This window comes from Mirounga leonina, unplaced genomic scaffold (assembly GCF_011800145.1).
Source record: "Mirounga leonina isolate KUSES-001 unplaced genomic scaffold, KU_Mleo_1.0 Mir_82, whole genome shotgun sequence".
In the NCBI taxonomy this organism is placed as follows: Eukaryota; Metazoa; Chordata; class Mammalia; order Carnivora; family Phocidae; genus Mirounga; species Mirounga leonina.
Genome location: NW_023270825.1, coordinates 30,579,126 through 30,600,213, shown reverse-complemented (window position 1 = coordinate 30,600,213; position 21,088 = coordinate 30,579,126). Strand labels below are relative to the sequence as shown.

Sequence of the window (21,088 nt, the reverse complement as noted above, 5' to 3'; positions counted from 1 at the left end):
TACCTCCCCCTCTGGACTGTGAGTTGCTTGAGGTCTTCCTTTTATCACCAGACTGGAGCTCAATGCATCGACGGCGTTCAAAATCCACTTGTTGCATGAATGATGAGTCAACGAACGAACGGATGTGCCTACTGGTAAGAGATGCAGGGCCCTGTTTGCCTGGCGGGACTCCTGCCCCACCGCGCCTTTCTGATACGAAAGCCTCTTTCCCCTAATCCCCGCAGCTCTGCTGCTTCGGTCCTCCAGCGTCCCAGCGTCCCAGCGTCCCAGCGTCCAGCTTTTGATGGGCGGCATTTCCCCAAAGTATTCTTTTTGCTTTAAAAATACTGGGTCTGGAGCACTGGCATCTGAGGGGATGCAGATGCAGACAGGAGATACAAATAGGAGACGACACTTTCACCTTAACCGCATCTGCTCCAGAAGAAACCCCAGCTGGCCCCCTGGACCTTTTCCTGAAGAAACATGGAAGAAGCAAGCTGTATTTAGAGAGATATAAGTATAGCTTTTATTTTTTTTAAAACCAACCCAACATTTCCACTGGCAACTGTCAACATAGCTTATGACATGAGCACTGTTTCTTTTTTAGTTATTTTTTTCTTAAAAAAATGTGTTTAAAATTAAACAGGTGTTTTTTAATTTCTCTTTTTTTCCCTTAAAAAATGTATTTATGTCAATGCAGAAAGCCTAAAGATCTGTGGGCAGTTTTGTGATGACTGTGTGTTTGTGTGTGTGCGTGTGCGCGCACAAGCGTGTGTGTTTTAAAGCCAAGGCCTTTCCAAATTTGTTGGGAAAAGGTCTGTAGGCCATGGCAATCTCTTTTTCTATAAACCCAGGCTCCGTGGGATGATAGCAACTAAGATTCCTCTTTACTGGGGCAAGAAATAGCCCACAGGCTGGAAAAAGAGCTTCATGAGGTTTAAAAACAAGCAGGAATGTGGGAGAGATGAGAAATTCCAGTTCGTACCTTGTGAAAATGCTTTCCAAAGTGACCTGAGGGTCCAGGAGAGGTGGAAGGAGCCCCTGGTTTTCGTATCAACCTCTCAGTTTTTGCATTACCTCAAGAAATACAGTCAGACCTCTTAGTGTGGCGCATTAGGAAGTGAGGGGGTGGGAAGCTGACATTTCCCCAAAGCACTGACATTTTAAATATAATCTTTCCCCTCAAAGACCTCACGAGGTGGACAGCTCTTGTCCTCGGCCTCAGATAGGAAGCCAAAGATACTCAAGAAGCCATCCATGCTTTTGTCTCCCCAGCTGCCCTTTGTCATCAGGTACCAATCCTAGTTCTGTCCCCTATCTCCCACGTGGGGGGTCTTCCTGCGGAAGGATAAACGTATAGACACGGCCACAGCCAGACAGACGGAATAAACTGGAAAGGGCACGGAAGGGGAACCATGACCTTTTGTTTTAAACTGGATTTCGACATAAGCATATAAAGCTCCTCCTGCCCCAGCACCAACCCTGGTTCTTCAGCGCTCCTCGTGAGTGTGCAAACACACTACCACCCGAACAACATCCCTCTCCCACTGAAAAGAAAAGCGGACTGGGGGTCGGGGTGCAGGACGGGCTGGGGCCAAGAGACAGCTGTTTCCAGGCAGAGGGGGTAGGGGGAGAGGGGTAGGGGGAGAAGGGGATGGGGAGGAGGGAGAGGGGGAGAGGGGAGAGGGGGAGGGGGAGGGGGGACAGGGGGAGAGGGTGCGGCTGAGCGTCCTGCCTCTACCTGTCCGCTCCCGCCTTGGGTTCCCTCACAGCACCTTTGTTAACTGACTTCAGAGAGAAAAGACAAAAGGAACAAACAATGAGGACACCTGATGGGAAAGCGAGCACAGTAATGGCCACGATGATGACAGCGGCCTGGGGGGGGGGGGGGGGGAGGACTCACTTCCACCCTCGCCAGCTGCGGGAGAGGGTGCGGAGGTGGCCAAGCCGCCAGACAGCGGAAGCCCTGCCCCCAGGGAAGCGGACGAAGCAAAGGAATACTGGGACGGCGGGCGGCGGAAGGGTCTGGCCTCCGCTGTGGGTCAGGGACGTGGGTGGGGAGACGCGGAGGAGGTGGGTCGTTGCTGTCGGGGTTTGTACTGAATTAAATACTTCGTGAAGTGGGTGCTCCCTCCACTCCGATTGGTTAAGACTCTGCCCTTTCAGGCCCACTGCGGGGGGCGGGGGGGCCAGGTCGGCGGGGGGTGGGGTCCTGGGGCTCGGGCCCTGACGCCGCCTCCGCGGGCTGCTCCCCGGCGAGCCGCGGGGGCAAAGCGCCCTTCGCTTAGGGAAGGCCGAGGCGTGTGCGGCGGAGGCTCCGCGCGTGGCTCAGAAGCCCCTGATGTAGCAGTAGGCCTCCAGCGTGGCAAAGAGTATGTACAGGAGCCACAGGCTCACGAAGAGCCACGTCGTGGCCAGCTTGCAGCCGCGAGGGCCGCCCAGCTCCCCGCCCAGGTGCGGCCGCCGGCGGTACAAGAGCACGCTGATGCACACGAACGCGAAGATGGTGAAGAGGGTGACCGAGAAGGCCAGCGTGCCGGCGGACACGTAGAACTCCTGTCCCTGCAGGGCCCAGTAGATGGCGGCCACGGACCAGGCCAGGCCGATGCCCAGGAAGACGTTGATGGCGTTGCTGCCCGTGACGTTGCCGATGGAGGCGTCCGAGTACGTGTCCTGGATGGCGGCGGCTTTGCTGGCAAACATGTCTGGAAAAGGGAGAGACGATGGGAGCTGCAGGGAGCCTGAGACGCGGAGGCTCCTCCCTCCCCCCCACCCCATGTGTCCAAAAGGCCCCAGGCCGAGCTCAGGAAGGAGAGGCAGGGGCTCTGCCGTGAACGGGCTGTGTGGCCTTGGACAGGTCACCTCACTCCTCTGGGCTTCAGGTTCCTCATCTGCTGGGGCCTGAATAAGGGCCTATTGGTCCTGATATTTACTCGGTGGGTTTGCTGTTCCCTTTGGATTATTTTTTTCCGTAAGGGGAGTTTGCTATCCCATGATGATCTGCCCAGGGAACCTTGGCATCCTGGGAAGCTGCTGAGGGTAGATGCCCGATTGTAACCATCACGTGGGGTATCAGCTCACGTAACACAGTCATGGGCGATGCCCCTGGATTCGGCATTGTGTTAGGGGCTGGATTTACGGGGACAGAGGACACGTCAGGGAACCATGAGGTATGGACTCAAGGAAGACAGGGCTCTGCCTCTGTAGTTAGTATATGGGGCACAGGGCCCTGCAAGCTGCTTGACTTTAGATGTTGGCGTGGATTGTAGGCATTGGAAGGACTGTCAGGGACATCTAGCCACCCTTTGATTTCACAGGTAAGGAAAATAAGGGTCAAGGAATCTACCCAAGGTCACACGGGCAGTTAACAAGACCTATGGCCCTAAAACCCTCATGGAAGGGCCCTTTGCATAGCACCACCCCAGAGAATTTCGGGCAAAGCCATGAAATCAGCTGAGTGCACCACCGCGTAACCTTTGTCAAGCCCCTAATGGCTGCCAGCCACTCCCTGGGCCAACTGCAAGGACTTGGAAGTGTCCCAAGCTCTCTCCTTGCCCGCTTGTCCTGCCTTGCCTCCTTGTTGCCAATTTTCTCAGATCTCCCAGAGAAAACCTCTTGCCTTTTCTTGCCTATGACCTTGCTTTTCTGCCTCTGATCCTCTGCAATTTCTTCCCACGTGTGTTCCTTTTTCCCCTGTGGTAGTTCTGCGCCTTCCCCTCTGATAGTTTCAGTCCCTAGAGGCCTGGAGAACAGAGATCACAGGGCATCTCCTCCACAAAGCCTTCCGTGGATCATCTGTCTAATTTCCTACCACCTGACACATTTCCATGAGAGCCAAGCCTCTTACACCACCAATGTACAAATAATCCCACCACTCCGTGCTGGGGTTTGAGGACGCGGTTTTCCTCGAGTGTCATGTCAATTCAGCTACCCTCTAGAAGGTTTTATTCTCTTAGTCCAGGAAGGGTTTCCCTGGGTCCAGCCAGCAGAGTCCTGTCTGATGGGACTCAGCCTAACCCTCTTGGCGGAGGATGCTCTCTCTTCCTTGCTGTGGTATCGGGGAGGCTCCCTGGCAGGAGCTCAGGCTCTGATGTCCTGGGCACCCAGCTGAACTAAGTCAGGAGCCTGAGCTAACACAGCCCTCTGCGGGCTAACTGCTCCTTGTCATCCCAGCCTAGCTTATATAAGCCTTTCTTGGAAGCTATCCACGACCCAGCCCAGCCCAGGTCCCCCTGTTCTATGCTTACACAGCACCTCTACTCTCTTGTCACTGAACTTACTGAGATGATTTTAATTATAGGAGTTGAGTGCAGTTTCTGCCAGTAACTGCTGAACTCCGCTCAGAGCGGGGAGTGCGCCTGCCCGCCTCCCACGATAGCCTCAACGACTAGCACAGGACTGCATCGGGCTCAGTAAATATTTGTCTAATGAATGAATAAATTCATGCCTGCTCTTGTTCGTCTTTGGGTGTTTATAAGAAAAGAATATGTAATTCATCATATGAAAGGACAAGAGCTCACTAAGCTTCCTCTCCTGTCCCGCCAGGAGACAATTTGTACTCACAGGTGTCCTTCTAAGTGAGGAAGCCAAGAATGCTTGTGAACATTTCTATTGTGACATCTTCAAGTGGGCTAATCTTTAGTCTCGGTGGCTGCCAGAGACAAGTGGGAGGGGAACAGTATCTATAGCCTTTGAATTACGTTGTTTGTGGCCTTCATATCATGTGGAGGTTAAGAAAGTGGGCCACTCACATGGGCAGTTGACTTAGCTCTGTGGGCCTCGGTTTTCTCATTTGTCATGTGGGGATAATAACGATCCCGATTACACAGGGTTTTGGTGAGCATTACAGAGAGGAAACCTGTAAACTGCGTAGCATACACAGTGCCCGACACATCAAAAGTGTTCAGGAAATGTTAGCTCTTGCTAGTAATTGTTTTCATTAATCCCTTTGGCTTCTGTGCACCTTTGGGGCAGAGGTTCTGTTAAGTTCAGATCCGAGATAGTAAGGAAGATACTGAGGTAAAGTGGAGGGGTCCCTTGGCCCCGGTAATAACCTCTTTGCGAACCCAAGCCCCCCTCACTCTTACCTGGCACAGAGGTGCCAAATGCCACAAAAACGACAGCGGTGACGGAGTCCTTGAGGCCAATGGTGCAGCCGAAGTGGGAGGCCAGGTCCCCGATTATGGCCGTGAGCATGCCAATGATGAGAATGGACACAACGAAGCAGGCCCAGCCATGACAGTACTCTGTGGGGGGCACGCAGGCAAACAGCACCTTCCAGAAGACCGTCAGAAAGTGCATGACGTAGTCAAAGCAGGATGGCAGCCTCTCCTCCCCTGACTCGTCCTCCTCCTCGTCCCCTGCTGCAGACCAGATAAAACAGGCCCCGGGGAAGGGCAGCGAGGTCAGATCCCCATTCAGCAAAAATCAAGTCAACCCACGTGGCAAGCATTATTAGCTGGCAGGAGACTCCAGCCCTCTCCTGGGCAGTGGCGTGCGCCACGGCCTGGGCGCCAGACGACACTGGGGAAAGGGGAACCGAGTGCGGGTGCCCCATTGGTTAATGTGAATGCAGGGCACCCGGGAGGGTGGGAGGGAGTGGACAGGGGAATAGGGAGAGAAGGGCGAAAGAGAGAGGCTGGGGGTGGGGGTGGGGGTGGGACTCGGGAAGGACAAGGCGACGAAGCAGAGAGGAGGGTAGAGCAGGCTGTGTCTGGTTGCCTGGGCGAAGAAAAGCGAAATCAGCCGTGTGTCCGCTCTTCACTGGACGTGGGCGGAGCGCCTCCCTAATGTTCCTGATGTGCCTGCGGCAATAAGCTCGGGGTTCTGGTGGCTATCCGTCCCTGGGGGGTCGGCTGTCCTTCCAGATCATGTGGGCATACCAGAGACCTAGCGCCATCCTCCCGATAGCCCATGGGACAGAGCAGGGCTGGGTCCCATTGTCCTTGCCAGGAAATGGGGGCCAAGTTGCCCACTCAGCAGTCCGGGAGGAGAGGGCATGCTGAGGCCAGCTGGTACCTTGTCCAGGGCCACCTCTGTTATGTTTGACACAATCAGGGGAAGCTAGGGTTTTAAAGAGCAGGAGTTAGGGCGCTTGAGTTCCGGGTGCAGCTTTGCCAGGAAGAGGATCGGTAAGCTGAGGAAAATCACCCCTTATTTCTAAGCCTCAGTTCCCTCGCTTGAGAAAGGAGGGGGTTCGTCTATTGGGTCGCCTATATTCTGTTTATTGTCCCCTTAGGGGCAAAGTAAGGTCATCAGAGGGGGACCTGGGGGGATCTGAGGCGGGCGACATGAGACGTGGGGCAGCAGCTGCCGCGGCCACCCTCTCTTCCCAGCAGTACTTCTGCCCTGGCTCCCGGGCCTCAGGCATGGGACCCTGTGGTTGCTATGACAGCAAAGCCTCATGAAAGCGGACAAGGCCAGCGGAGCTGGGCAGTACGGGGAGGGCTCCGCGGTACCAAGAGGCACTATGGGTGGTGGTGGAGAGACTCGTCTGGGGCCCTGGCTGTGCTCTGGGCCGCCACTGAGGGAGCCTGTCAGTGAATGGCCAAGGAGAGGTCTGGAATCACCCAGGGCGGAGGTTTGTCAGTGTCAATGCAGAGATTTTACAAACTCTGGACCCCCATGTCTAATCAGAATAGTCCCCCAGTTTACAGAAAAGGAGGTCCAAAAAAGTGAGAGGAAAGAATGATGGAAACCAGAATTTAATGAGTTCCTGTTTGGTACCAGACTCTACCATTCTACTTTGCTGAGGAAGGTCGAAATGGTTCCCTTTTTGAATGAGTAAATTGAGGTGGGGGGGGGGGTAACTTGTCCCAGGTCACACGGGTGGGGGCCAGGATTTGAAACCAGTGATAGCCATGCTCTTCTAGCTACCCCATGATTCTTTTCCAAAGTGACCTGGTAAAACAGGCCAAGAGCAAGGACTAGCGCTGGGACGCAGGGGCCTGTCCAGAAATTGGTAGCTGCTGATGGGGCTGTGTTCTCCCTTCTCTGGCGTTGCCTGCTTCTCTCAGCAAGGCCAGTGCCCATCTTGAGACCCTCTTACCTGCGCTGACAGTGATGGCCTCCATGAACTGGTCCCTCCAGGAATGGGTCCCCACAACCATGGCCAGGTTTGTCTTCTTGATCAGTTTGTCCACCGTACTCTGTCAGGGAGATAAAAACTTGGAATCATGAGGTTAGAACGCTCAGAACTGTTGAGGAGTCTGGTGTTTCAAGGGAATGAAAGATGTCTTGCATTCCAGGTGTATCCACATGGGTCCTGGGAGTAATGGCCTTGGATGATGTCTTCTGGGCCAGTCTTTCCATTTCCCTTTTCTTTGGTTGTGATGGTGGATATTGGATACTTAGAGCAATAAAATAGAGCATAACGGTAATGATGCCAATAAACCTTGCCCCGGAGTAGTAAATTTTAGAATCTTTGTTTTTAAAATACAGTTAAACAATAGTGATAATACATCGAGGGGCTTTATAGCCCATTTATTCCATTTGTTATGTTTCCTCCCAATATTCCTAGGATCTAAATGGCCAGCACTATTCCTTCCATGTTACAAATGGGGAAATTGACACTGGGTGGGTAAGTGATTTGTTCAGTTTCAGCTTCACTATTCAGTGGTGAAACTGTAACAAAACTTCTACCTCCCACCACATTACTCTATTATTCAATTAGATCACATTTATGGCCTGACCTTGAATTCAAAGGACTCTTCAATGATGACCTCTAGTTTGGGGTGTTCGCCCAGTACTGGCTTTCCCATTTCTGCTATCCTCTTGGCCTCCTCTTCCTCCACAGTCAGCTTCCTGTCTGTCACCTCTGCAACAAAACAAAATCAGACTAGCTTTAGCACATTCACCACTCCCTAGGAGTCTAAAGCTCAGAGTATTAGGCATGGGCAGCGGGCACAAAGCAAACTTCTCTCGAGAGTAGGGACTTCAGGTATTTTTTAGTGCCTCTTTCCATAATGTGCTGAACGTTTTATGACCATCAGACCCTGAGAGGGTCCCCTGAGGGCCTGGAATAAGCATTCCTATTTCCATTTTGTAACTGGGTGAGCAACCTGACCCAAAGACCTTCCAAGAAATAGCACCTATTGAAGTCCCCAAGTCATCTGGTGAGATATTGGAGAGTTGGGAACAAAAGCGTTTAACAACTTTGAATTGTTGAGCCGGACTGTTCAACTACTTGATGTAAAAGTTCTTGGAGATCAGAACCACGTTAATCCAAAGGATATGTCTACTGCTTCCCCCCACCCCCGTTAACATCTGTTTCCAACACCGTTTGGATGTGCCCTCTATAGAGGAGAAGGGAGGAATATCTACACTCCATACAAGTGAATGTTATCCCCACAGTGAGAAACTTGCAAGATTTCCTGAAAGATTTCTTGATTTTCCAATGAAAGATCCCCAGGATTTCTGTAGGAACCAGGCACATTTCTTCTGGAACAGAAATACTCGTTCAATCAAAACCAAAAGGAAGCTCTTCCTTTACTTTTTTTTGAGGCATTCCCTGTGTCCCTCAGCATCTTGACTCATTTACCAGAGGTCCCTTCTCAGGTTGAATGGTGGGAATATTTTTGCACTTCAACTGGTGAGTCCATTTTAAGACCACTTCACCATGAAGACATGTTTTCTGGATTAGAGTGAAATAGAGATTGAATCTTTTTATTCCCCTTTGATTAGAAAATTGCTCTTGGCAGCCCGTTTCTTTCAGAGATCATTTAAACATCTTTCCTTCCAAGTCCACATTCTTACATGCAATTAATTCTTTTATTCAGTTCCTTAATTGCTTTCATTCCACATAATGAATCTCCTATGGGAATCCTTTAGTCCTTGGATAATCTCAAGGACAAAGTGGGTCAGAGGCCAAGGAGGTCTTCTTTTCTCTCTAACTTGGGAATCGGTGAAGCGTAGTGACGGGTGAGACTCGAGCTCTTGAAGTTGCAAGGAAAAGAATTCGCTGGAAAGACGATAAGCCAAGAGTGTAAGTTACCAGAGAGGCTGTTTTATATAAGGATTTTCTTAGTTGTCCTGAATGAAGATGGGAAGAAAGTATGCGGAGGATTCCTGAGCTGGCTGTTTCACTCAGTGCTTCTCGCACCAAACACAGAAGGCAATCCCAAAATGTTTGGGAGCTGTCCGTGGTGCTGTCCTCCTGCTAGTGTTGGTGACAGCTTTCAGAAGCAATTATTTCTCAAGGATCAAAGTCCTGTCTATTTCTAAGTAAGCAGACACCCTTTAGCAGCCTAACTTTATTCAAGCCATTGATTCTGAGTCTTTTATTAGTCAATTATGAAGGTAAATCTGGGTACACCTAGGGTTCTGGCTAGGAAGTCAGTGATCCTAGAAGCCAGACTGCAAGCCACTCTGAGAAATAGCCTTTAGAAAAATACTTATAGATTCTTTAAAAGCAAGGGTACCTTTTTCCTCTACTTGTAGGTTTTGGCACCATATCATAATGGCTATCCTAGCAGTGACAGTATTATTCTACTCCTCCCTCCCCGATGCCCCCATGTCATACTTTACATGTGCCACAAGAACTTTATTCCAATATAATGAGCTCTCCAGTGACATATAAATGTACCTGTCTAACCCCTTGTCCAGCCATCAGTCTGGCACTATATCCATCTGGCAGGATATTGATCTACCTACTGACCTGTCCACCCCTGTGGTGACAGTCAGTTTTTCCATTTAGCTTTTTGCAAAAATCTCTTTGACAAATACCAATCCTCTATCTTTGGATCTCCCACAGCCCCACAGAGGTACTCCATATATATCGGTTAAGTGATTGATTCACATGCCTTTAAATCAACTCTGATTTAGTGTCTTGGTTTGGTAGAAATTCCTGCCTTTTTCTATCTTTGTAATGATCATTCTTTTACATTCAAATTAATTTCCTGGGAGAGTGAAAAGTCTCAAATCTAAAAGTCCATAATGATTGTGATAGCTTGTTTATGTAACTCCTCAGGATTTCAAGCGAAGAGAATAAATGATAGGTGATTTTGATATTTGAACTGACTGAAGAAACTCTCAGATCTCAGAAAAGGGGGGAGGCATGCAGAGAGAGAGAAAGAGAGAGAATACGAATAGGATGACAGATTGAGCAAATATTGGAAGAACAAAGAGCTTGCCAGGCCAGACAAGAATAGATTGCTGGGAATGCTTTACAGGTATCCTCAGAAAGAAATGGGGCAATGCCGCTAGTGAGCTCAATCCCAGGTCCCTGAACTTGGTGGTGTAGCTCAGAATGAACATATTTACTCTCTGTCTTTCACCACCAGGCATTGTTAATCATGTTTGCCTGTCTGCCCAGGAAAATGCAAACAAGAATTTGAGATTTCCAGTGCATTTAAAATCTACCCATGGGCCCCTAGATTAAAAGTTTACGGACTGAAAGGTCTAGAAAATGATACCTTCTTTTCCTATTTCAGCTTCTATTGGTATTTTTGCAAATATGTTAAAAGTACAAGAAAGCCCAAATTAAATCACAATCTCTGTTGTGTGTATATATGCGTGTGGTTGGTGGTGGGGGTGGGTAGAAGCAAGAGTTGGAAGCCCAAATACCTCCTCAGGCAAGAAGGTAAGTGAACTAGAGAAGGAATTCCCAATGCTATGGCATTAATACCCTGGGGGAATAGTGGAATATATGGGGTCAGAGGTAGTTCTTGTCTTGTTGGTACAAAGAGGAAGCAAATGGCCAAGGAAGCTGGAGTCCCTTTTTTTTTTCAGAAAGAAAAAAATGTAGGGTTTACCTATTTTTATTGTTGTTGTTTAAAGGCTCCAAGGAGGTCAATGGCCTTTATATACTGCCCCTTCTCAAAACCAGGGTTCAGCCTATATGTAATTTTGAATACCAGTGAATCCTGTAAGATGTTTTGCCTCTCGAATGCTCCTAAAATTTGTTATATGTTCAAAGAGCTGATGAATTTAAAGTGTTATTTTAACTTATATTGAGACATCTTGTATAGCTCACTCTGCCTGCACTGAGAGTTACAGTATTGCTGATATGCTGGAAATGCTTTCCTATCTGCTCACAAAGTTGGATGTTGTTTATGACTTCATTCCACTGATGCAAGCATACTCTCAAAGAAGGTGTACATCCTAAACAGAACCTAGATTCTGCATGAGAATATGTCCAAAATAAATTCTCCAAAATTTCTATTTCCAGCCAGATAATTGTCCCCACCACCCATAATATCCTAATTCTTTTTCGTGTTCATGACACATGTGACTTCAATGACAAATGAACAAAAGTTCTAGCAATTTAGGTCTCCGCCGTAATGAGATGGAAGATCTCCAGGATCAGTAAAATTTGAGATTTTTCAAAAATTGCTTTTCATGTTCTCACAGCAGCTCCTGATTATTTTCCCCTGGTTCCTTCAAGATCAAAGTATTTTCTTTCAAATCCCATCATGATCCCATTAGGAGATTCAGCCCAGACTCTCATCCTTTCTTGCCCTACAACATGAGATGACAGATGAATTAAGACTCAGGAGAAGTCTATGACCCACTGTCTGTCTGGTAAGTTTCAACTCTCTTCCTGGCCCCAGAGAGGACCAGCTCTGCCTTTACCCACATCCGCTGACAGAAGTGGTGCTCAAAGAATTGTCTACTTCCTCACAATTACTTCAAGTGGGGAAATAAACCTCTCAGTCCTTAGGAGAACTTGTCAGGTTAGCTCGAGCCCGCAGTTCCTACTAAATCAAAGGACATTGGTCTTAAACTAAATAATGGCACTGGCGAGAAGTAGAAAAGAGGGGGCAAGACACCTCTTACCTGGAGACAACAGGAGCGCTGTTTGCAAATGGGTACCAGACAAGGGGAAGAAAGAAAAGGAAAGAGCATTAAGGTCCCATCTTGAAAGTATCCCCAGGCTTTGTGGTTGCAGCAGGATAAGGAAGGCAGTGAGCTTAGTGGGTGAGAGCTTTGCAGCCACATGCAAAAGGCAGCATTTAGGGCATGCACAGCACCAGCAAGAGGCATAAGCCACTGGAGGGACTGCTGAGCACCAGAGCCCTGCAGCCTGACTTTCCCCGCACCTTTCCTACAGCTCTGGGGGCGAGGGGAAAAGGAATGAGGATGGGGAATCCATGTGAGCGGAGCAGACACAGAGTTGGTCATTCGTGATCTTCTAAGAAATCAGGTTATCATATCCATTCTGTAAAGGAATGAGGATCCAGTTACCATGGAAACTGTAGAGTGTAGCTGGCTTATCAGTGGGGCATATGACCCTGGGGCTTGAATAGGAGTTCAGGGTCCTGAGCAGTGGCCTACAAGAGTGGAATAGTGCTCAGTCCTGTGTCTTCTATCCCTAACCTTATAACCAGATCGTGCTTAGCTTCCCAGTGCCCATAACACTTCCATGGCCACGAATAGCTTCCTAGCTACCACAATGGCCAGAACTTTGAATTCTGCAAAATGTTTTCTTTGAATGGTTTATCTTTTTTATAGATACAGCCTGGCGGTTAGGGTAATACCATTTTGTATTAACCTGTGCCTAGCAAAGTCACCACAACTAGTAGGGGTTCAGCTGAGGTTTGTTTTTTGCCACGTATTTTGGCAATTGTATTTTTTATAGATCCTGTGGGGCTGCATCTCTGGATGGTGGTGTTTTTGTTCCAGACAGGACAGGCTAACTAGGGTCCAGGTATTCTGGACCAGAGAAACTGTCATACAGAAAGCTATTTGTAGGGGGCGCCTGGGTGGCTCAGTCGGTTAAGCGACTGTCTTCGGCTCAGGGCATGATCCTGGAGTCCCGGGATCGAGTCCCGCATCGGGCTCCCTGCTCGCAGGGAGTCTGCTTCTCCCTCTGACCCTCCCCCCTCTCATGCTCTCTATCTCATTCTCTCTTAAATAAATAAATAAAATCTTAAAAAAAAAAGAAAGAAAGCTATTTGTAGATGGAAGATGACAAATAATAAGGCCCCTACACGGACTGGGAAGCTTAGTTAGACGTACCTAACGCAGGGCATTCCTAGGTCCCGAATTTGGACTTACGCTAAAAAATTCTTGTGACATACCACATTTTCCTCTCAATGGTGTCTCAGTACAGCCCCACACTCCCTGGCTCTTGTCAAATAAAAGTCTGGGAACATCCCACCACATCCTCCTGATACAGCTGGTGACTGACGGTGCCGAGGAAGGAGCGGGGGTGGCGTCTGTGAATTGTTTCTTCTAAAAATCTCTAGGAATGCAACTCGGGCCAGTGATCCACCATCTCACAGTCACAACCACTGAAAACACGTGGACTGAGAATTTTTATGGTATATAAGCAGAGCAAACAGCAGTCAGCTTTTTCTGGTTTCTCCCATATGGAATTCCAAGGGGTAATTGAGTGAACCTCCTTGCTACATTGAGATGGATAGGTAGACAGACAGATAGCAAGAGAGCTTGTTCATTCTGCTCCTTCTATGGATCTGTACGGAAGCAGAACCCTTCCTGGCCCTCAAGCTCCAGGGGAAACCAGAAACCCGAACACATCAGTGACCCCAGGTAGACCCACAAGGGGTAGCTCTTCCAAAAAGGTCCCTGCTGCCCTGGTTTTCACTCAGAAGTCCCTCCCAACCCAGGATCATCTCTATCACAATGAGAGGGCTTGCAGTCAGCTGGAATGGTACCATTGTCTACATGAATTTGAGACTTTCCACTTAGCAGTTATAGATGGTCAGCGAGATCCAGATAGGCCAATTCTGAGTGACATAATACCTCCAGGGTGTTTTTCCTGCTGCTGATGATGAGAAAATCTGCAGCTGAACTTTCCCCTGTATTGATCCCCAGGGTCAGGTGAGCATCATTTATCCTTGCTCAGACACCCCAGGGACATACAGGAAATAGCATAGCTCTGTGAGTAACTGGAAGCATCTGGGCAGCTTGTCAGGGTGAGCCCATTGATGTGGTAAGAGGGGGCACAGACAGGCCCCACGACTGGGGGAGAGTGCTTTCCTTTCCACATGAGGCTCCAAGTGTCCAGCCCCCAACAGCCTTGACCATGCTGCTCGGCGTTGCCCTCCAATGTCTACTTCTGGACTAGAGCACTTACTCTACACCAGAGCAACCATGTTTCCTATTCATCCTCCCTTTTCCCTCCTCTAGCTTATCCAGAGCATTTAATCTCACCTCTAAAGTCTGTTTTGTTTGCCAAGAATAGAATCTGCTATTTCAAATACAGTCCTTTTTTTTTTTTTTTTGGTAATGCAAATGTCATTTTGACCATGCAAAGTCTATGCTGTTCTGAATGCCTAAGGCTCTCCCATGCAGCAGTAATCATGAAAAGACAGCTTCTCACTCTGAGAACAGCAGGGAATTCTGAAAATCAGGATGGGTTTTCATTTGATTCTGAGTCTAGACAATCAAGTTGTATGACCTTTCACCTTATGGTCTAATGCCAAAATATGGGAAGATGTGAAGAAACTGAAAATAGACAATAGACCAGGAAGTCAGGAAATGCACATATTTCCTATTGGCACCTTCCATCTTGGCATCTTGGTCACTGGGAAGACCTGGAGGATCCTTGCCTTCTCACCTACTCACTCCCTAGGACTAGGCTCCACTAGGACTTTGCTGACATCTCCTTGAACGGAGTTCAGGGCAAAAAAAAAAAAGGTGGGGGGGGGGAGGAGCCAAAGGCATTTGCATTTGGCCAAGTCTCTTGAAGAGTGCAAGGTGTATCCTAGGTCACTCCCTGTCCTGCTGTTGATCAGGGTTTATTGGGGAGGCAGAAAAAAAAGGGGAGGCTTCTTTACTGGTGGAATAAAGTCATGGATGGACTTTTAACCCATTCTTTTTGTCTGGAGCCACTGCCTTCTTTACAGCTACCCTGAATGATCTTTTGTGCTGCTTTCATTTGCACCTACATAGCAGAGACTATGGAAATTGATAAAGCTAGTTTACAATGGCTTTAGGTGTCTGCGGCATCCACTCAATCATGAAGAGGAGGAGTAAATGCACAAGGGGGGTGGGAATGAGGTAGGGCAGGTGTTGAGACAACTTCTGAGAATATTCTCAGTGGTTTGGCAGAAACGCAATCTAAACAATGGAACTAGAGATTTTTTTCCCGCACACTCTGGCAGTCAGGCTCATGGCGACATCCTATCAGGTGGCAAGGAGAGGATGAGTAATGGAAGATGGAGAGGGCTTTTGCCTCTAGAACACTAGGCATGTCCAGACCTGGGTGGACACAGAACTGGTCAGATCTGCAGAGAGTCCCCAGAAGACAGTGAGAACTGATCAGTCATACCTGTCGACAAGACTTTAGGAGGATAGTTGCTGAATCTCTTAGATCTGTCCTTGAATGAAAGGCTTTATGCTGCTCTTTGTCATGTGAATGTGAAGTAGTTGCAGAATAATCACCCTTTTGTGACAAACAAGTGGGTCTCACTGTTCCATTCTCCATGAGGCTCCCAGAAGCATATCTCTCCTGAAGGGGACTGTGAATGTCCTTCTCTTGATATTTCCCAAGAGCACCTTTTCCATTACCACATATATTCCTCCAACACTTTCGAAGTAGTGGTTTCCAATCATTTTTCTTCAAGAGAAGAAATCTTTCCTTATATCTTCCTTGGTTGCAACATAATCAGTCGCTTAGGAATGGAACCCTAGCAGGTATCCCAAGATGCGTGTCTTGAGGAAGGGAGGAGATGAGGCCACTCCCCTGGTGTGGGATGAGGGTTATCTTGGGATCTGGGCGATATGTCTATTTGCGGATGCCAAGCAAAGGCAGGCTTCTGTGAACTGTGTTGTTTCTCAGGGATCAACACCAACTACACCATTTAGAGGCCCTTCTCCTATCAGAAAACCCATAAGTCAATACTCTGGGCCCGCCCAATGTCAGTCCTTTTCCAGGGCTCTCTGGCTGGGGAGATACCCATATCTGGAATTATTTCCTTCTCTTTGCAGACTCCCAATTTTCTGCTTTAGGGATTGCATGGTCCTAAAGCAACCTGAATAAAGTTCCCTCCTTTGGTCTTGGAATAAAGGTAGAATGAGATGGGCTGGATGTCAAGGGGAGGAAGAATAGTTCAGGACTCCAGATCATATGACTACCTCAGACACCAGCTCTGTCTCAGAGAGGTCTCAGAAGCTGTGGCCTCTGACACTTGGTATACCTTTTCATACTATGGTCTCCCCAACTGTGAAATAGTCAGATAAAACACTTACCTCCATGAAGGGCAGAGGGACCTATGAACCACTCTGCAAGTGAATAACCTGCCAAGCACTCAAGGAAGGTTGGGGAATGCAGCACAAAACTGTCAAAGCGTCATTGCAACATGGGCCCCAGCCTCCACCCCAGACCCTTCCCCCATTCAATCCAGGCTTGAGGGTGAGGGGTGGGAGGGCAAGAAGGTAGGGAAGGGGTACAGACATGCATGGCATCACATTCCTTTCTTTTTCTTCTCCTCCCCACCCACCAAGGAGTTTCCACATTTACAGGGTCCATGTATGTGTGGGGGCTGCGGGGGAGAGTGCAGGGGACAGTGGTGATCAGATCATTGGAGCACAAGGTGGAAGGAAGTAATTCAGTAGGGTAATGAGGAGTTGAGGCTGCAGCGCTGTCCAGAAGGTGAGAAAGGAGGATTGGGGAATCAGCTAAGGCTAAGAAGGCAGAGATGACACCGAAACAGGGTGAGAGCGAGAATACAGGAGGGAAAAGAATAAAAAAGTCCATTGGTCAAAAAGAGGAAAAAGGAAAAGGGAAGAAAATGGGGGGAGAAAAAACAGAGTTGCTTTTTGTTGCTGTTGCTTTTCAGTTTAAATTTTTCTCTTTCTTTTTGTTGTTGTTGTTTTATTTTGTTCTGTTTTTTAAAGAATCTCACACCTGATATTCCACGTTCCATCCATTTCGGTTCACCAAGGACAATGAAGAAATTCTCTTGCCTTTCGTATTCCTCCTCATCTACTATTTTAACCCTTATGGTTTTCCTGTAGGGACAACAAGAGAGAGAGTGTGTCGACTGGGTCGGTAGATTGGTTGGTCATTCGGAGCACAGCCTTTAAAATCATTCCCCATTACTCCTGGCGCATGCAGCCCGGTCCCGCCATGGTGGCATTTGACAGGACTATGGTGGATTGTATTTTTCTCATATTAAAAAATGGTCTCAGCTTTTCTTGTCTCCTTGGTCGTAGTTTCCTTATGGGTGTGAAGGAAAGGGAGCCAGGAGGCAAGGAAAAGTGGGCAAAGGAAGGGTTCCAGGAGGACAGGAGGGAAAGGGGAAGGACAAGGGTGCTGGTAGGGAGGAGTCAGTTTAGATCCTGCCGATGGTTAGTAGGAAGTGAGTTGGGCAGCACATTCCATTGGGTGTCACATGGTAACTGGCATTTCTTCGGGAAGCAGGTAAACTACCGGCCCATTGGGAATGATCCAGGGCCCTTCTCCAACAGGAAATATGCCAATAGTACCTAGCTAGGGGCTCGTTTCCCTTTCCGTGTCTACGCTCACTTCTTATGTGAGCCTCACAAAGAAAACTTTAAAGTATTTATCAGGAAGGGAAACGAGAGAGAGAGAGAGAGAAAGGAAGGGAGAATTTCTAACATCTTTGTCATTTTTGATCTCAGGGCTTTGGCGTTGGGAACTAAAATAAGTATGTATTAACCACAATATGATACAGGACTCCTTTAATATTTACAGCGGATGTACTCCTAGGAATATGTAAAGAAAATGATATGTCATCAAATTCTAAATCACCTCTGTACTTCTATCATATAGGGCTGATATGTCCCAAGGCTGGCTTCCTTAAATGCTGATTATCTGGGGCCTGGGGAAAATGGTGAAGGAGGTCTTTGTTCATTTCTGGGCGTGTCAACAAAGCACAGTATTTTAAAAACAAATCATCCAGGGAAGCAAAGTTTCCTTGAAAATCACTGCCCTCCAGAGACTGGCATGAGGCTGGCTCAGGCCAATTGTCATTGGAGAAGTTGCTGTGGGGGCCTGGATCATCCCCCTCTTGGTCCTTCATGGCACCATGGTGGGGTTGGCAGGTCCCAGTAGTGAGCCATGATTTTTGTTTTCTGCTAGCTTTGTCTTTGGCCTGGGACCTAAATGCTCTCTAAAGGGCAAAGCGGTGCTAACAAACAATAACCTAAAATGTCTAATCAGAGCCTCTGATGTTCCTCTTCTATTCCGAAGACACGCTCAGCTTTGCTACCTGTAAAGTGGCAGATTGACCTGAGGTGGTTTGGTGGACACAAGATTTGCTGTGCATTTGTGTTTTGTGTGTGTGTTTCACAAGTACACTTTTGGTTACCCTTTCTTGGCACCATTTTTGGACACCTTTACATACTTTGCTCGGGAGGAAAAAGACAAAGCTAAATGACTGTCAGGAAGAATTTTCTAGGGGCGCCTGGGTGGCTCAGTTGGTTAAGCAGCTGCTTTCGGCTCAGGTCATGATCCCAGAGTCCTGGGATAGAGCCCCATGTAGGGCTCCTTGCTCAGCAGAGAGCCTGCTCCCCTGCCTGCCGTTCCCCCTGCTTGTGCTTGCTGTCTGTCTGTCTCTCTCTATCTCAGTCTGGTTCTCTCTGTGTCAAATAAATAAATAAAATCTTTAAAAAAAAAAAAAGAAGAAGAAGAATTTTCTAGGAACTTCTCTCTAGGCCCTAGATATGGGAACCTGGGGCTACCCAGGAGCTGTGAGCCTGGTAGTTTTTCTCCTGCAGGGACTCTGCTGTGGGTTAGGAATGGGTGCCCTGTGACCAAGGGCCTGGCTGGAGGGACCTGATTGATGGCCCTGCCAGGGAAGGAACGTTGCCCCCGAATACTAGCGGCTCCCCTCAACATAGTGGTCTGTCCAGAAGAGAATGTTCTGACTTGCCTATCGGAAGTCTGGGGTGTGTGGGTCATTTAAGTTGAAGGCAAAGGCTCCATCTGCTCTGAGAAATCCTGTGATCTCGTGGGAAAGTCTCCACTCAACTCAGAAGCCCTTCTCCCACCATTCTAACCCTCTGCCACCACACCTAGATGTTCTTTGCAGGGAAAACAGAGTCCAGCAGGTAGGTCTGTGACCTAGACCTCAAACTCAAACCTGTACTTTCAGCTCAATCAAGGTCAGAAGAGAAACACACCTTGATAGCAGGAATATGGCAGAAAAGAGGGCTCCTCAGGCCTGCTCTGGGGAATGGGATGAACCATAAATAGAACCCAAATCCAAATACATTGATTGCCAATGTCTGGGGACTCTAAGCTTAGCCCTGAGAATACCTGCCCCATAGGAGTCTGTACTGAGCACCTAAGCCAGTTTCCCGGTGCCGCCCTTCTGCCTGGCACTGTGCTGTGTGATCTTTTTCTTTCCTGTATATGAAGCCGTCCAGGAGAAGCAGAGAACCCATATACGATACTCTGGGCTCTGGCTGACTCTCTCTCTCTCTCTCTCTCTCTCTCTCTCTCTCCCCTACCCTGTGTTTTTCCCATATCCATTTCTCCATCCCACAGAAATTAGCATGGACTCTTGAACATCCCTCTTATGGATACCATGTGACAGGCTGGCAGGTGTTAGGGCAGAGCTGGGATCAGAGAGAGGAGAGGGAGAGGTGGAAAGAAAGGAAATGAGAGAACAAGAAAGAAAACAAGGGGACGTGGACTAGAGTGGCAGAAGAAAGGGGAAGAGAAGACAAACAGAACCAGAAGAAGAGAGGAGAGAAGAATGTTAACATTATTGGGTAGGACAGGGTACTACACCTTTCTGAAAACTCATATCCACCATGCGGGGGCCCACCATCTCAATGAAGTAATTCTTGTTTTTCTCATACGCCTCATCATCAATTACCTTGATGTGAATTGCTTTGCTGTGGATGGAAAAATAAGTATCATAAGCAAGGAGCAGATTGGGGTGGGGGGCAAGCCAGCCAGGAGAAGGAACAGGAAGAGAAGGAAACAGTGAAAAGATCCAGAAAGGTCAAAGTGTGCCCCCATGGGGGGCACCAAGGGGAAGGGCTGCCCCAGGCCCCCATCTAGGCTTCCTGGGCTCCTCTTAGGCTTCATGTGGCTTCGTGGCATGGTCAGACTTGAAAGCTGGAAAGTCAATGGTTCTGGGTTCTAATCTTGGGTATGCTATGTGACCTCGGACAAATAATGTAACTGATACACAAACAGGTTAAATAATGCTTACACCATCCCAGGGCGGTTGTGAGAGCAATGAAATAATATACATATAATGGCTCAGTCATTTAGGTCCTCTGTAATGTTTGCTTCCTTATCCTTCTTGCTTTGGGGACAGGGAGAATTTTTTTTTTTAGTTTTTTTGACTTTTGAAATCAGCTGGTGTTGTTCTGAAAGGCTTATGTTTCCTTTCTATAAAGGACATGGATGGAGGGGCCTGTTGGCTTGTGGGAATCTTGCCTGGACATAGAAGGACTTTTCCCTTTCTCTGTGGCAGCGACTACCACGGGGAAGCCAGGAGGGCCACGCGGTTCAAGTCACACATTCTGGTAACTCACGAAGGGCTTCAGAAGCTACAAGCTACCTCCAAATAAGCCCTGCAGCCACAGGGGTGCACGGAGGGGATCACATGAATTCTAGGGCACTCCGAGTCCCAGTTACCTTACAAATCCTACAATGACCTTGGGACTAGCACAATTACACTATTTTTATGTTAAAAGGTGCTTTGTTAAACAATGAAAAATATAAACCAATTTTAGTAGTACTGATTTCCATTTTTCTTTCCTTCCTTCCTTCCTTCTTCCTTCCTTCCTTTTTCTTTCTTTCTTTCTTTCTTTCTTTCTTTCTTTCTTTCTTTCTTTCTTTCGTTCGTTCGTTCGTTCGTTCGTTCTTTCTTTCTTTCTTTCATTACTAGGAGCTTTAAAAACAAACATGGACCTGGGCCACTCCCAACCTTTGCTTAATAATGGGGACATTTCAGCACCAGACTCTAGTGGAGGTGTCTCGCAGAGGGTGTGGGACATGGCTGGAGGGGGTGTGCACAGAGCTGAGTCTTCCCTCAGCAGTGGGACAGCCTTACCCAGCTGTCTGTGGGCCTGCACCCTCTCAGACTTGGGTGGGCTGAGGCCTTCAGCACCCGCCTTTAAAAAAAATAAATAAAAAATATATATATGTATATATATATATGTATATGTGTGTGTGTGTGTGTGTATATATATATATATATATATATATATATATATA

The 21,088-nt window shown here is 48.1% G+C and overlaps 1 protein-coding gene across 4 annotated transcripts in view; it reads right to left on the bottom strand.

Moving 5' to 3' along the window:
- Positions 1-481: 481 nt before the first annotated feature.
- SLC8A3 (solute carrier family 8 member A3) overlaps positions 482-21,088 on the bottom strand; it is a 145,528-nt gene continuing 124,921 nt past the window's right edge. The window contains exons 3-8 of one of the 4 annotated variants that reach the window (XM_034993332.1): positions 19,646-19,752; positions 11,755-11,772; positions 7,671-7,795; positions 7,028-7,127; positions 5,067-5,342; positions 482-2,684 (exon numbers count right to left, since the gene is read on the bottom strand). In XM_034993332.1, the coding sequence (XP_034849223.1) occupies positions 2,308-2,684; positions 5,067-5,342; positions 7,028-7,127; positions 7,671-7,795; positions 11,755-11,772; positions 19,646-19,752 (1,003 nt within the window). In that variant the 3' untranslated portion in view covers positions 482-2,307. Of the gene's footprint in view, positions 2,685-5,066; positions 5,343-7,027; positions 7,128-7,670; positions 7,796-11,754; positions 11,773-16,792; positions 16,897-19,645; positions 19,753-21,088 lie in introns of all 4 variants that reach the window. The other 3 variants (XM_034993333.1, XM_034993334.1, XM_034993335.1) reach the window with 3 other exon arrangements.